Source organism: Callionymus lyra, chromosome 3 (genome assembly GCF_982586985.1).
Source record: "Callionymus lyra chromosome 3, fCalLyr1.hap1.1, whole genome shotgun sequence".
Taxonomy (NCBI): Eukaryota; Metazoa; Chordata; class Actinopteri; order Syngnathiformes; family Callionymidae; genus Callionymus; species Callionymus lyra.
In genome coordinates, this window is record NC_141820.1 from 22,828,674 (window position 1) to 22,845,526 (window position 16,853).

Consider the following 16,853-nt stretch of genomic DNA (forward strand, 5'->3'; position numbering starts at 1 on the left):
GAGAGGTGAGAGGAGAAGGGAGTACACTATCCAGTAATGGCACGATTGGAGCAGACATTGGAGGAGTGTTCGTTTCCAGGAATACAGAGAACTCTGCAGGGGTCAAGAAGCTGGATGAGAGGGTGATTTTTGATGCCTTAAAGCTAACTGGGGATGCTAAGATTTTGCCACTGCCACTTGGAATCATCAGTCCTGGTTTACCGAATACTTCATCATCTTGCTCTGGTGGAGTAGCTGTGGCAGCCAAGAGACGACACCAGGCTAGTGAAAAGAAAGACAATCCTAATCGCCGGTCATGGAAAGTCTTTATGCCTCCGAGTTATCCAGAGTTTGCGGAGAGACTCGAGTTCATGTCCAGTGAAGCAGCTGAAAAGCGTTCGTCCGGTGCAGGGATTCCACATCTGTTACCCCTTCAGATGAATCACCCAGATACCTCCATTCCATCCTTACCTCCCTACTCCAGATCCTCAATATCATCTGGTCCACAAACTCCTCCTGTCTCTTCCTCGCCCTCTATCAGCCCACTTCCTCCAAACCAGCCGCTTAACATCTGTAAGCAAAAACACCCTGTCATGCAGAAACATCTCGCACACAATCAGAAGGTGCCCCTGCTTCCCAAAGCACCTGTCATAACGAAGACTCGTGTGCCTCAGATTCCTGAGGTAAACCTACAATGTAGCCCCAATGTTGTTCCACAGGTGAGTAGAAAGAAAAAAGATCATCACCAAACATGTAGTTCACCTAAAGCAGCAATTCAAAAGATTCTGGTGGAGCCAGTTGAATCAGTTAAGTCCTCAGATTCAGAGAGAGATTCCCCACTTCTTGATCAGGACCAAGGTGATAATGCTCCTCTTATTCCGCCCAAACCGGTTTTCTGCCCCCCAACTAAAGCCCGCACATGGCCACGTAGTTTAACCACAGGGAAAAGGATACACATGGGTCGAAGGGACAACCTCCCTTCACTTCCCCCGATGCCACCCTTGCTAGGCGAGGATAGCAACACGGATGAAGAGACACTTTATCTAATAGACCCCCCATCCCCATTTTTAAGGGAAGAAGGAGGGCTGCCTATTTCACCCTGTGTTAGTCATGAGGGTAGTGATGAGGGGCTACTGGGTTGGGGCATTCAGGGCTGTGAACTCAGGGAACGAACAGCTTCTGAGCTCAAGTTTGAAGAGGATGAGCAACGGATACTCCAAGAGCTCGAAGAAGAGGAAAGTGAAGATATGGAGATCGCCTGGAAATGTAAACAGGTCAGAGAAGTGGAACATGCTCAACAAGAAGAGAGAGAGTGGGAGGCCGTCCTTAAATTAGAGAATAGGGAAGTGAATGATGCGTCCTGGAGCAGAGAAACACAGGAAACAGAGGAATGGGATTTAACAAACTCATCTGCACATTGGCCTGTGTTAACGCCACCTGTTGAGTTTGGAGGTCCGGTGGCTTCAAGCGCTTCACCATGTCCCAGCTCTGAGGCGGAATCTGACGACCTCTTCCTTCAGCTGGAAAGACAGTGTGAGGAGGAGGAGGAAGAGGAGGACGACGAGGAGGAGGAGGAAGGAATAGAGGGAGAGGAGATGAGTGTGGATCCAGACCCAGTGGATCCTTATGCACTTCCTTGTGTGGAGGAAGAAGAGGATGAGGATGACGTAAACAATGCTTGGGCAATTTTTGAAGGTACCCTTCCCCTCGATGCTGACTCTGTCCCAGAAGATGCATCAAATTCTCCTCAGCATGAGAATATTTCAAACTTTGACTTGTTGCGAATGCAGGACTGTGTGAAAGAGCACGGTTTTATTGATGAAGATTGTGACGTAAATATTTGTGGGGATGAAACAAGGGAAATCGTAGGAGAAGAGAAGAGTTCCCTGACAGACTCGGCCCTTGGACATTTACTGGAGTCAGAGTCATGTTCAGCAGTCCATCCCAAACAACATACAACTGATGATGCCGACATTCAGACAATCTGTGAATCTCATGGACTTACTGAAATCGATTTGGATAGCGGTGCAGTGTCTGAGCAAGATGGTGAGGAGTGTGAGGAAGAAACCTGCACTTCTGCTCCTCATCCTCTGAACCCCTATGAAGAGGAGACTGAGCCGGATGAAGATGTATACAAGAGGGGGGAGAGTGAAAATGCTTGTGACAAACAAGAATCCAGATTGGAAAGTGGGGAGGCTGTTCTCTCAGACCCTGCATTTGAATCTCTGGATATAACAAAATCTGAACCTCACTTGAACCGTACACAGGATGATGTCTTTCTAAAGAGCCACAAGGACACAATCACATCAGAGACTCGTCAAATAGAAGAGACACCCTTTGCTGTAGATGAAAAATCAGAATGGAACGAACCCTCACTCACCTCAAACGTAGAAACTGTGAAACCAAAACTTGACTGTCCTTCTCTGCAAACATCTGACCATACAGACACTGCATCTACTTCCTTTTCTGAGCTGCCATCTAGTTCTGTTGGTGCTGCGTCGAAAGAGACAGAGGCCTTTGTGATCTCAGATAGTTTTGTTTACCTGGCAGTGTCGGTTCCCCCTCAGACTCTCGATGATTCTCCTCCATCCCCTTTTACAGAGTCTTTTCCACCAAGCCCTGTCCCGAAGCCCCCCCGCTGCCCAGACACCGAGGACGATGGAGGGTTTCTCTCGCCCGACAGCTTTGTTTACATGGCTGGGCCTCAACGGCCTCAACCCGAGCCCTTGGACGTCGGCTCAGAAGGTGCTCGAGAGCTGGACGTGGACTCCTTTTCTGAGGGAACCCATTCTGGGATGGAGGGTGCCGAATATGTTTTGGGATCCGTTACCGGGGACAGTGACTGGGAGTCTGACGGCTCCACTTTAGATTTCCCTGCTTTTGTTTCCACCGACATAACCTGGGAACATCTTGAGCCTGGACTTCTCCTTAACCTTTTCTCACAGACCGAGTCTAACCAAGCCAAAGACTATAGCTTCACTGATGATGAAGGCCAGTTGGACTGCACTGATCTTTGCACAGAAACTAGTTCCAACTCAGATTCAATGGAAGACATTGGATGGACGTCTTTATTTGGAACGGACAGTGACATACAGACAGAGGTATGGCTTTGTTAACATATACAGTTTCTATTACATGTTATAATGAGCATGCTAAATAAACTAGCACTAAGGGTCCTGAAGCAACTATACAAAAAATATTTCCGTTTCTAATCAGCTGAATGGCAGGTGAAGTGTCAGCGGTGTTTACTTGTGCTTGCCAGCATGTTGGACGGAGAAGTGGGTCAGTGATCAGAGCCCTGAAGTGGGACTGACTCGTGAACAAAGAATGGAAAATGTGGGCGGTGATGTTATGTAGACACCATAATTAGCTTACTTGTGTTTCAGTCATGGAGAAGGAGGGGAGTTGACTAAGTGTGAATGGAGCTGCACATGTGGTGCTGTTTGAGGAGGGGGGGAGGGGGGTCAAGGCAACTCCAAAGACATTTGAGATTGATCAGGGAGGATGTGACTGTGGTCTCCTGGTTACGTTGACCTTAACTTTAGAATTTAAATCTTCTTCCAACAGTTTCTCTGAAGGTCACTTGTTTTGGCAGATATTTGTTTGTGTTGGTTTTCTTTAGCTGCGCCATGGAATTAAATAGTGTAAATTTATACTTTGTTATCTTTTGATTTTTTTGTAGCTCTGTAGATCTGTGTGAATACATTTTAATTGAATATAAACAAAATGTAAACTATTAAAATAAAAACGTGTGAAACATTACCGACTTTATTTAAGATAGCTTTGTTTTTGCTGAATTAATACACAAAGGCAGTTTTGGTTCTCGATTTTTTAGGTTTAATACAATACTATTGCTATAGTTGGGCAATGGTTTGAGGGAGTTAAACAGCAAATTATGAAATTTCAGCCACCTGTCTAAGGTTCTGTTGGACCATTTGTATGTGGTGCTACATGAAGTATTTTACAATGTGACAGACATACATTATAAAAGTATTTTATACAGGTAGTCACAATGTTATTTCTTTAAGCTGTACAAACCAGTAACAATGGTGTGACTTGTCTCTCAACAAACCCCCCTCCTCACCCCCCCCACTCTGCCGCCCTCCATTTCCGCCTTTCTCCCTGGTGCATGCTGGGATTGTTTTTGAGAGATAGCGGAGTGATATCGGAGCAGCCGCAGCAGCTTCAGCGTGAAGTTGTATGGTGATAAAGAAACGATTACAGCCGATGTTGTTTCTGCCACGGTTGAATTATAAATACCTCTCTTCTCGTCCTGTGACTTGTGTCTACTGTAGTACGATTGTTGTGAGCCATCTGTCTGCTGTGCATCTGCCAAAACGACATCCCTCCTGTGCTGCTCTCTTACATCTCTTACTTTTAACCTCTTGGATGAAGAAAATGAGAAGCAAAAATGGTGACTAGAGAGACTGTGAGGTTGGTAGAGAGTAGGGTCTGGAACACGATTGGTTTCGGGGGGGAAATCTTTTAGCTCTACAAGAGTCTTTGGTGGAGAGATAAGAGAGACTGGTTGGCAGCTAGACTTGAGCAGAAGGTCTCTGGATTAATACTGAGCTGAGTTAAGGGCAGACAGACAGATGGACGAGGAGAGACGGCCGTTTGAGGACGCAGAAAAACCTGGAGGACAGACTGATGGATAAACTTATCTGAGTCAGCATATTCCTGGAGGCCATATTGCAGAGGCTAAATGATAAATCCACCAGCTTTCCTTCAGTAGACCATAATGATTGTTTGGGCATGCTAGTGAGTTGGCATGTGCACTTACAGTTGGCAGACATCCATCAAATACATTCATCTGTTAAATCTTTTTTTGTTTATTTATGTATACGAATGAATAACGAATGATCATCATCCATTAATCGTTCCAGTCCAAGAATCCTTCTATCAATGTATCAACTCTCCAGTGCATCATCATCAACAACTATACCGTAAATCCAAGCCAACCATACCTACCACTGTTCATCCCGATATAAATCTATTAATCCATTTTAAAAACATGTTATTTTATCTTCAGACCTGATGTAAGATCCATTCACCCATCACTTTTCTATGATAATCCACCAATCCATTGCGTCTTAGTTTAATTAATTCATCCATTGATTGAAATCAATCCTACAGTTAGAGTTAGACCTTATTTAATCCATTCATTTTTTTTTTTACAAAAAGATTATAGGACCTTATGTAATCAACTACTTATGCATATCCAAGAACTATTGTAAATTACATTTTTAAATATAATATTCCACATCTTACATTGTTGAAAGTGACTTTCTCTTCGGTGCAGAAGCCTTAAGAGAACCAGATAAGGGAAGATGGAAATAAAGCGTTAATACAATGTTCACTCCACCAGCACTTAATATTTCGTCTCCATCGTTTGTATACAAGCTTTAAAACAGGAGAATGTAAGAAAGTAAGTAAGTAAGAAATAGTCATTTGTAAAATGTCATTCAAGACTCAGTTAAGTAGTAAAATTCTTCACATTCTGGAAAAAAAGTTATAGTTGAGTCATCGTGGTTGGTCATCTGGACTCGTCCTCCCACTTCTGTGGGTTTATTTTTCAGCATGGTCCTAACGTGAGAACTCCAGTGTGGGTTTGTGGTCTGTTTAGAGAAATAGGAGGAGGAGAGAGCAAAGAGGAGAGGGAGATGAAGGATTGATGAGTGGGTGGAACGACGATGATGATGATGATGATGGCCAGTGTGGAGGGATGGCAAAGTTAGATCCGAGTGTGAGCGCATGAGCGGCTGTCTGCTGGCTGTGGTGGACAAGAATCACAAGTATGTGGGACATTTTCCAGAGCTCTGCTTCCACTGGAGTCGATTGGAGAGGTGCAGACGGAGAGAGAAAATGGAAAGGAATGTAACATAACACTTGAACCTGACGAGGATTTATATCCAGCCTGCTGTTTGTTTAGGTGATGAAGTAGATCAACGTACTTTCCCCTGCTACACACACACACACACACGCATGCACACACGCACGCACACGGACACACACTCTCACAAACACACATACGAACACACACACAGGCAAAGGGTGGAGCAGGTCATGGCTGCAGCTCATTGTTGTTCTGACTGACGGACTTCCCTTTCCAAGCAAAAACTACGCCAAATAAAGATCCTAGGAACACAGACACACACAGACGGTGCTAATTCATCTACGCACATAGTAGTTGTTAATATTTGCTCATGTTGACGCACAACTAAAGAACTTGCGCACACACTTGTTCCTCTGAAGTTTTCCCTCAGTTCCTTTGTCTACATCACATACACACTCTCACAAAACACAAACGTTGTTTAAGTATGTTTAGCAATACACAATTCTATAATCCATTCAAACACATAATTATAGTTGAAACCCTAACTTACTCATTCCTCTTCATCCCTTACTTGCTAGTGTGATGTTATCAACACACAAACAAACATGGAACGATTCAGAGATGATTTTGGTTTTTGCCAAAACTTAGTCCTCCAGATGTCAGTTAAGAATCATCTTTAATTTTGAAGTTTGATACAAGTTCAAATGATACAAGAGGTCCAGATTAACACCTTGAAATCATTTTAAAAATGTTGCAATGTCTGGTTGCATTTTGTACAGTCGTCACCAGAAAAGTCAAGTCTGCAAAAAAAATTCTGTCTGGCTTAGCTGAATCTTTTGTCATCGCCAGATGCCTGCGGCATGTGTGTGTCGTTGTGTCTGCATGTGATATGACCAGATTGCCAAAATTGTTCTTTACTAAAGATTTTGTTCAGCCATGCAAGCATGTCAACGACTGACAATAACCATTTGTGTGTGTGAAGAACCTCACCAGTGTGTGTGTGCGTGGACTTTTTTTCTACTCAGCCTTTTCCAGCCAGTCACTTACTCATCTCCCTCCTTAATCCTAGTAATCCCCCAAGTCTCCCCCTCCTCTGGTTCTCATCCCGTCTCCCAAATACCCCTCCTCCATCCAGACCCACACCCAACCTTTTATTCTGCCGTCTTCTTTGTACATTTCAGCTTATGTTTTTGTTGATGGCTCAGCAGAGGAAAGACTTTTGACATACTAACCTTTCCATCATCATGTGGTTTCCCAACCTTGGAGATGCTTTTAAAACAACCAGTTTGTAAAGTTCTGCACACTCATTTTAACCATTTTCCAAAACACTTTATTACCAACAGTCTCACAATGACACAAGCCTAAGGTGGATTCATTTGGCTTCCATTGAAGATCTAATCCGACTGTGAAAGTCTCACATTCAGTCTTTAACATTGATCAAAGTATTTCAAAACTCTGTAATGAAAGAGCTAAAAAATACAATGAATGTTAACTGAGAGAGATTCATAGATCTTTAATGAAGTATTTAAGAAAGAAAGTGAGACTTTAAACATACTTCTAAACACTATAATGCTTGTTGTACATTTTTTAGAAATATGAACAAGAATTCAGGAAAATCTAACAGTCTGAAGATGTCTTAAAAAAAGATCAGTTCAGTGTCTTGCTCAGGGACACATTGGTTTGGACAAGGTGAGATTGTGAGACCTTCTAGTCATAGGGTGACATATCTACCATCTATGCAATTCTTTGAGGTTGTATAAAAATATTTTAGATTTATATTATATTTTTTGAAGTCAGAACTTTGTACGTAAGTATTTATCCAACTTGGATATATTGACTGGTCGATCACTGCATATGTTTTTCTGCTATACCTGGTTCCAATAAAACCATCCACCTCTTGTCTTCCCAGGCAGTGGAGCGGCAGCAAGTGGACACCATTCAACCCAAGCTTCAGCATGTCAACGCCGTGGGTCAGGGTCTCATCCAGAGTGCCGCCAAACACACCGACACCCAAGCACTGGAGCATGATCTGGAGACCACCAACCTGAGATGGAACTCTCTCAACAAGCGGGTGCGTGGAACCCTCTAATGATAGTTTAGATCGTCTTAGCGGGCTTATAGAGGATCCACGTCGCTTCACGTCAACCAATGTCTTTCTTTGTAGGTTGCGGAGCGGATTGCTCAGCTACAGGAGGCGCTGCTACATTGTGGTAAATTCCAAGATGCTCTGGAGCCTCTACTTAGCTGGCTAAGCGACACGGAGGAGCTGGTGGCCAATCAGAAGCCTCCGTCAGCTGAGTACCGTGTGGTCAAAGCCCAGATCCAAGAGCAAAAGGTACATTGATAGAACTCTAAAATTGAAGTTTCCAACTGGACCACATGATATATTTGGATCATTTTCAGCGTCAAGATAAAACATTAAATATTATAAATAAGGACTCAAATTAGTGTAATCGTGGCATTATACATTAATATTTTTACATGAAATTAAGTGGCCACAATAAAAGGAGACATGGTGGAGATTTCAATTAATATTTTATGAGTCAGCCGTTCAACACTGCTCAACGAGTCCACATCACCTAGATTTTACAGCATTTCTTCCCTTCAAACACAAGTGTGGCCGTCAAGCAAAGAATAAAAATTAAGAAGTTCGTTTTTTTCAACAGGGACAATAAAGATCGCTAGTCAGAAGAGCAGCGATGAGGGATTCCCAAATATGCAGTGCTTGTAGTTTTAGTTAATGAGATCTACATGTCAATTTTTATCAAAGATGAAACTTTGTTTTAACATATTCTTTGTTCAGATTTTTTGCCTAGACTGACATTTTTGACGTCCTTCAGTGTCCTTCAAGAGCAGACAATAGACATTTGGCAAACAATGAAAAACAAGCATGCGCACACACACACACGCACACACACACACACACACACACACACACATTGTTTCCAGAGAACTGTCTGTGTGGTTTCCAAAGAGACTTGGTTAATCATCTGCCAATCAAACTGGCATGCAAACACACACACACTCAAGACACACACATTGTTTCCAGAGGTACACTCACACACTTTCATTGTTTATCAGACGTTTGCTTCCTGTATTTGTGTGCACGCCGTGCCTAATCCTGGGCCGCCGATCAATCATGCGTGTTTACATCTGTGCCCGAGTGAGAAAGGGTCCAGACAGACAGAGTTCCTTCCAGGTTCTGATACCGCCAGTTCAAAGTGAGTGGCTTCCTGCTAAGACAGGAAGCAGGAACTGTGGACGTTGGTGAGGTGGAACTTTCCATTACTGCTGCAGGTCAGAGCAGGGAGTGGAAAAAAAAGGTTATTTTTCATGGGCTGGTGAGGTCATGAAATGACTTCTTAATAACCACTTTTCTCCTCCTGCATAGAAGATTACATGGAAGATTATAAAAACGCAATATTAGTGCCAACATTGAAAGACATTAATAGAAATGTTTGAGATGATGAAAGAGTGTAAATCACAAAACTAAAACACAGATTACACAAACACATTCCAAAAGCATAATGTCGTCCACTAGTCAAATGACTCAACGTTTAAAAAATCTCTCCTTCTAGCTGCTCCAGAGATTACTGGACGACCGCCGACCAACGGTGGAGATGATCCGTGCCGAAGGGGAGAGGATCGCAGCCACAGCAGAACCGCCCGACCAAGAGAAGATCCAGACTCAGCTGCAGTGTCTGGCGGAGAGATGGACCGATCTGACGGACAAGGCTAGCAACAGGTAATGCTAGACACCTGCAGGTGACTGGCTCAGATGCAACCACACAAATAAGATTGAAGATGCAAACGGGGTGGAAAATGTTCACTATGGCTCCATCACCACTGGTGCTACTTTAGATTTTTAGCTTAGATAGATGAGAAGATGAATCAATTCACAAGTAAGAATGTCATAGTGGCTGGATGGCTCTACACAGAGAAGCTTATGTTCTCCCTTTTCATATATTGGTTTCCTCTGAGCACTCTTAATTGTCTAAAGCTCAACATAAGATGTTTGAAATGCTTCAATAGTTCAATGCTTAAAAATGAAACTCTTCAACACAAGTGTCCAGTGTTTTGTTCACTTTTTACAGACCACGAGCAGGACTTCTTTGAATTGAATCCTTTTAGTCAAAGACGACTCTGAACAGAGTCAGACGTTGTAAATATTGAATCATTTGATAAACTTGTAAAAAGCAACAGCTGCAGGGTGAACCGTTGAACTCATTTACACCAACAGCAATAAAAGGGTGATAAAGAAAACGTTAACCCTCCTCTTCTCCTGTCTGGGTCCACAGGCAGCAGCAGTTGGAGGAGCTGCAGGTTCTGGCCCTTCAGTTCCATGAATCCCAGGAGCCACTTGGAGAGTGGCTGAGTGCCACCGAGCGGCGCCTGAGCTCCGCCGAGCCCATGGGAACGCAGACGGCAAAGATAACGCAGCAAATCGTCAAGCACAAGGTACCCGCTGAAGGTCACGTCACCTCCAATGGTTGAGTCAAATCCTTTACACGACACAAAGAGAGACTTTAGACCTAAAAACATAAAAATTCATACACCATCAATCTGACCGCGATTCATCAAAATCCTCATTTGCTTTGCTTGTATTCACCATGATGTCTCAAAACATCTTTTTAGTTATGTTTCATTCTTCATCATTGCATCAGGTCAGCAACAATGTGCTATTAACCAAAATAAAAGGAAGAAAACTTGAATAACACACCCAAGAGTGTATTATGTTTATTTTAAAGTTCAAATTAGAAAAGATAAATTATGTCGGCATTGTTGACTTTTATATTTTCCATGCCCGCTAAACTGTTATTTAATTGTGAATCAATATAAATAATAAATACTTATAATAAAAATCAATGTTCTAAATTTTGCAGAGCTAATGAGCCAGAGAGTCCAAATTAATCTGTAGCAACAATTGTGTAGAAGTTGTGATGAAAGTTTCTGAAAACTAAAAGTCATGAACGTCAGCAAAGTACTTAACACTGGAAACCACAGAGACAGTGACCACAAATAAAAACCACCAATCACATTCATCTTTTGTTATTCTGTTAGTCTTTGTCTTTGTTTTATTTCATTTGATTTTCCATTGTTTTGATTTGATCCCTGCACGCTTATGTTTTATGATTTACCCATTTTGTTTTTCTGTTGTCCTGCTTTCTGTCATCTTCACTCTCTCAACATATAAAACACACACAAAACTTCCCAGGCGCTCCAAGAGGATGTGCTCTCACGCGCCGCTGAGCTCGAACACCTCGAGTCCCTCAGCCAATCACTGGAGACCTTCTGCTGCGAGTCAGACGGTGATTGGCTGAGGGAGCGCGTGGACACGGTGAGAACGGGTCACTCTGACCTGCTGGACTGGTGCTCGCGCCGAGAGGGTCTGCTGGAGCAGGCGCTGGCCAACGCTCAGCTGTTTGGCGAGGATGAGGTAGAGGTGATGAACTGGCTGGCAGAGGTGGCTCAAAGGTTGTCTCAGGTGTCGGTGCAAAGCTACCTGCCTCAGGTGCTCACCAAGCAGCACAAAGATACACTGGTACGACTTCCCCACACACACGATGATTGTTCAGTCAGAAAACATGAGCCCCGGAAGGAACCTAGACTGCAGATTATGTATATACATATATATATATATATACAGTATACATATATATATATAGAGAGAGACATTTTAAAATTGAGCTTCAATCAAAAAATATGGATTAAACAAGTCGATTTAAAAAACAGTTTTCAACAAATTATAAAATGAAACGAATACCATATTGATTTATTGTGTAGTGAGAGCTTCTGCTTGAGTTATAGTTGTTATTGACAACATCTTGCCATCTCTTCTTAAACTGTATAAAGATTTAAGTGCTCTGTAATTTAGTGCCCAGTACAAAACAACATGATGGAATGTGCTGTGGGTTCAACATTGTTTTCTTCAAGGGAACATAGTTTTGACTGTTATGTGGGCATCCCTGTCCCCCCAGGCCTTAAACGAGGAGATCTTGAGCAGGAAGCGGACGGTGGACCAGGCCATCAAGAATGGACAAGCACTACTGAAGCAGACCACCGGTGAGGACCAGCTTCATCTTCCACGTCTCAATATTTTGAAAAAAAAAAAAGCTGTCTGTAATTAGTTTGGATAAAAAGAGTAAACAGTTTCCTTTGTAGTTGTGGGTTCTCATCTGAACCTCAAAAGCTCAGCTCTAAACCAAACAAGAACATCTGTTTACTTGTTGCTACATAAGCAAGTTTTTTCATTGAAATCTGAGCCTAATAGTTGTTTATTGGATTAACTTTAGGAGAGGAAGTCCTCCTGATCACTGAGAAAATCGATGGCATCAAGTCGAGATATGCTGAGATGACCGCGGGCAGCAGCAAGGCACTGCGAACCCTGGAGCAGGCGCTGCAGTTGTCCACCCGCTTCTCTAGTGCCCATGAAGACCTCAACCAGTGGCTGGACACGGTGGAGACGGAGCTCAGCAATGCAGAGCCAGATGCTCCCCCCGCCTACCAGGAGAGGCAGAAGGTTGGTGGACAGTTCATAAAGCTACATTACTGCTCGTCTTCGATCCTTGGAGTCCATACAAGCAGGGTGACCATATTCCGAATCCCCCAAAAAGTGGACACTAGTACGTGGTGTTGTCGCATAATTTGGGTTTGTGGGTCGGTTGAGTTTTTTTATGTGCTTCTAACTAAACCCATATTCTGAATTCCAAAATACACAACCAGGCCTCCTGGAGAACAAAGTAGTGTTTAGCGTTTAACCAAACATTATCTGCAAAAATTATGATCTCCTCAACAAAATTATGGTCTGTAATAGTTATGTGTCAATATTTCTATTTTTGTATTCCTTTTATTTTTGACAAATTACAATCCAACATATCTCTTCTAGTCTAAAGAAAAAATAACATTGCACTTTTTTCGAAATAACCTTTTTCGAGTCGGTTATGTCTTGCAATAAAAAATGCCTAAACAAAAAGAAAAAAGGCTACCATATTTTCTAATGTTAAGTTAACACATTCCTCAAAATGATCTTATTATGGATAATGAAATGTATATAAATAATGCCTCAACACTGAACAACACTGGAGGAAGAGTATATTTCAACCCCTTTTTTCAGTTGTGATTGTTTGGCTGGGCAGCAAACTATCATGGGGGCTGTTCAGCTTGATATCCGGTCAGCGTTTCTTAAATGATGGTGAGAGGGATGGAACGTCACTTAAAAGTTTGAGTTGAAAGCTCTAATAAATGACTTGGCGAACTTGGATGGACTAAAGGCAGTTAAATCCATGGTTCTTCTCAAACTCCCCTCATTACAATGGTCTGTGATGCGAAGTACAAGATAAACAAACCCACAGACAATTGAACAATTTATGCACCCCCCCTCGGGCAGTTTGGAGAGCCCCAAAGGGAGGACATGTCTGGATAACAGAGGACTGCTCATTCTAATACAGGAACATTTATTTAATTCTCAGGAGTTGAAGAAAGTGGCTGCGGAGAAGCGGCTGGTTCTGGATACAGTGAACGAAGTTGGAAGTGCGCTTTTGGAACTGGTACCATGGCGGGCACGTGAAGGTCTCGATCGCCTGGTCTCAGATGCCAACCAACGCTACAGACAAGCTGATGAAACCATCACACAGCGTGTACAGCTTGTTCAGGCTGCCATCCAGAGGTCGCAGCAGGTACTGCAACATTCTCTTTTTCATTCAATGTTAACCATTTTCCTGTGTACTTGAACTATAGTACTCTATAGACAAGTGTTAACAAAATATTACAGAACAACAAAGTTATGATTGAAAGTACTGGTTAAAGTAAAAGAATGATAACAACTATTGAGGTTTTCTGGTTGTTATAAAGAAGGTCATTCAGAAGATAGGTGTGACTAGAGAGGAAGAGTTTAATGCAGTGGTACAAGCTGAATTGTCAAATGACCAATTTAAATTTGAGCAGGCGAACACTGTAATATCTGTGAGCACTTAAGTTTGTGGTGGTGGTTATCCTTTTTTGTTCACTTTATAAAAAAAACACCCTCCATAAGTGCTAAACTACGTAAGATTGAACAGTGTTGGTTATGCTTCCCCTAGTGTTAGAATAGTGTAATTTCATTCTCATAAGACTCAAATTGTAATTTAATGTACCATTACAATAATCATTGGAACGTTATATTTTGAGTTATGACATGATATGACAAAAACAAAATAAATATTATCAGAATGTATCTCATTGTTGCTCAAACAAAAATATCTATGTATTAAGGTAAGGTAAGGTAAAACTTTATTGATCCCTCAGGAGGTCTCAGGAGGTCTCCTTCGGGAAATTGTATTCAATTAATACTAATAAATAATCTAATTTTTCTTAAGTACGAGGAGGCTGTCGACGCGGAGCTAGCTTGGGTCGCTGAGACGGAACGCAAGTTGGCCTCTCTGGGTCCGTTAAGTCTGGAACCAGACGTGACTGTGGCCCAGCTGCAGGTCCAGAAGGCCTTCAACATCGACATCATCCGCCACAAAGACACCGTTGACCAGCTCCTCCTCACCCGCGACGACATCATGGACACCTGCAGCGACGCCCAGAAGGACGCACTGATGGTGAGCGAGACATGTCGACCCATTTGGTTCAATACGCCGTTGGTTGGAAGCAGGTTAAAGTTCGGCAGAAACAAGTCTGTCTACTCTTACAGGTCAAGACTGAGTCGCTGAACTCTCGCTATGAAGCCGTGAGTCAGAACCACAGCGAGCGATTCTCGGCCCTGGAACAAGCCCAGGTTCTGGTGGCTAGATTCTGGGAGACCTATGAGGAGCTGGATCCATGGCTGGGAGAGACCGAGGCCCTCATCACCCAGCTGCCGCCAGCCGCCATTGACATCGAAGCTCTGAGGGTTCAGCAGGGTCAGATCAGGGTGAGCCTGGATATGAAGAAGGTCTTCAGTTCTTCTGTTATTCTGACTTGCCTTGACTTCCACCAGCTGCTCCGAGAGTCCATCGCAGAGCACAAGCCACACATCGACAAGCTGCTGAAAATCGGACCGCAGTTGGCCGAGCTGAGCCACCAGGAGGGGGCAGCGATAATCCACCGCTACACGGAGGCAGAGCGGAGATACCTGGCCATCAAAGAGGAGGTCAAAAGTCGTTCATCCGGTCTGGATGAGGCAGTGTCACAATCCGCTCAGGTACATATACTATACTGTAGATGCATTTTCTAACAGCAAACCGATACTTTTGGTTTTCAAATCATGTTTTTCATTATACTTTCTTTAAATTTAAAAACATTTGAAAATCTTTTGAAAGTGCTATTATATCTTTTGACAATTTGTCCATATTTACTTTGTAATTTGTAAAGATAATGTATAGGGATGAAATATCATACAATAATATATACCTATTCTTATTTTTGATTTCGGTTTCACAGTTCACATCATATTCTATATAGTTTCTTTGGTGCCAGGTTCGACCTGCTAACCAGACTTTTTGAATGCAGAAGATGGTTAATCCTTTATAATAATTGTGATCAAATGTTGAACATCCTGAATACTCAACAAATTTAAAGTATGAAGCATCAGGAGACGTTACAGCAGGCAGCTCCACATCTTTGCTTTTGGGGCAGCTATAGCTTTTCATCTCATGACACCAATGAAATGTTGTGTCTATTGATCTGCATGTTTGAGATTTAACTCATTGTTTATTTCTCCACCCTCCACCTCACTCAAACACCCCGATCTGCTCCTCACTCTCACCCATCACTCCGCCTCTCTCGTCCATCTAACTCCTAACCTCCATCACCGTGTCCATCCCTCCTCCTCCACCGCAACCGCAACCACCACCACCTTCTCCCCCTCCTGCACGTGTTGACTTGTGTGTGTGTTCCAAATCTCCACCACCATTCTCTCTCCATGGTCACTGCTCACTGCCATCACCAGCTGGTAGAGGTAAGACCACAACTGACCAAATGCTGGACAGTCACATGACACATTTACACATGATTGAAAGTCTTTTGATGCATGTTTGCTAATAACCTAATTTATGAAGTTAATGTTAAGCAAGATCAGTAAATACATTTGAAAATGTATAATTTCCACACAAAAAATCCCTTTAATATTATACATATTTGCAATTTTCTTTTGATGAAATGACAAAAATGAAACTTGCCTATCAAAAATACATTCAAATTTTATGTAAAAATTGTGACTTGGAGGTCTGACTAAAACAGCAGCCAAAATCTTTGAGTCGCAGCTACACAAAAATGTATATTTACTAAACTGTCTGTAACAGTAAGTATGAGTCTGAATGTATTTTTTATTATATCATTATTATATATTATATTAATTATCTGAGTGTTTTTCCTCTTTTATCGAACACTTACAAAGCAAATCCTAAAAGTTACTTTTACTGTTATTCAAGTCTTAGTTATAATTCTTGACATCAATAAACTGTTCCGTGTATTATCTTTAACACTGACATCTTGAAATCTCCAAATGTTTTTCCTAAAATACGTTTCCTGTGGCCACTTTTAGTTCCACGACAAGATGGACCCCCTCCTGGAGACCCTTGAGAGCGCCGTCCAACGTTTGCGTCAGCCCCCCTCGGTGGCTGCAGAGGTGGAGAAGATCAGGGAGCAGCTGGCGGACCACCGAGCCCAGAACTTGGAGCTGGACAAGCTCCTTCCCAGCTTCACAGCCCTCTGCGCCCGCGGAGAGGAGCTGATCGGACGCGCTGCTCATGACGACCCGGCGGCAGAAGGTGAGCGACGTTCATTATATATGGATCTATGAACGCTCTTATGGTCAACCACTGACCCGTCTGTTTGGACCTGCAGCGGTCAGTTCCTGCCTCCTGCGTCTGCGCTCGCTCTGGGATGAGATCCGGAAAAGGGCGGAGCAGAGGGAGACCAAGCTCAATGATGTTCTGGATCTGGCTGGAAAGTTCTGGTCTGATGTGGCAGCACTGCTGAGCACTCTAAGGGACTCGCAGGATATAGTACGAGAGCTGGAGGACCCCGGCGTAGACCCCTCCCTTATCAAACAGCAAATTGAGGCTGCAGAGGTCAG

At 42.9% G+C, this 16,853-nt stretch overlaps 1 protein-coding gene across 13 annotated transcripts in view; it reads left to right on the plus strand.

Moving 5' to 3' along the window:
- macf1a (microtubule actin crosslinking factor 1a) overlaps positions 1–16,853 on the plus strand; it is a 136,214-nt gene that overhangs the window by 103,740 nt on the left and 15,621 nt on the right. For 12 of the 13 annotated variants that reach the window (XM_087787108.1, XM_087787109.1, XM_087787111.1 and 9 more), the window contains 13 exons: positions 7,725–7,886; positions 7,980–8,150; positions 9,394–9,560; positions 10,114–10,273; positions 11,031–11,357; positions 11,794–11,878; positions 12,109–12,335; positions 13,285–13,491; positions 14,170–14,397; positions 14,490–14,708; positions 14,775–14,978; positions 16,320–16,545; positions 16,622–16,848. In XM_087787108.1, the coding sequence (XP_087643234.1) occupies positions 7,725–7,886; positions 7,980–8,150; positions 9,394–9,560; positions 10,114–10,273; positions 11,031–11,357; positions 11,794–11,878; positions 12,109–12,335; positions 13,285–13,491; positions 14,170–14,397; positions 14,490–14,708; positions 14,775–14,978; positions 16,320–16,545; positions 16,622–16,848 (2,610 nt within the window). The remainder of the gene's footprint in view (positions 1–7,724; positions 7,887–7,979; positions 8,151–9,393; positions 9,561–10,113; positions 10,274–11,030; positions 11,358–11,793; positions 11,879–12,108; positions 12,336–13,284; positions 13,492–14,169; positions 14,398–14,489; positions 14,709–14,774; positions 14,979–16,319; positions 16,546–16,621; positions 16,849–16,853) is intronic. The other variant, XM_087787113.1, reaches the window with a different exon arrangement.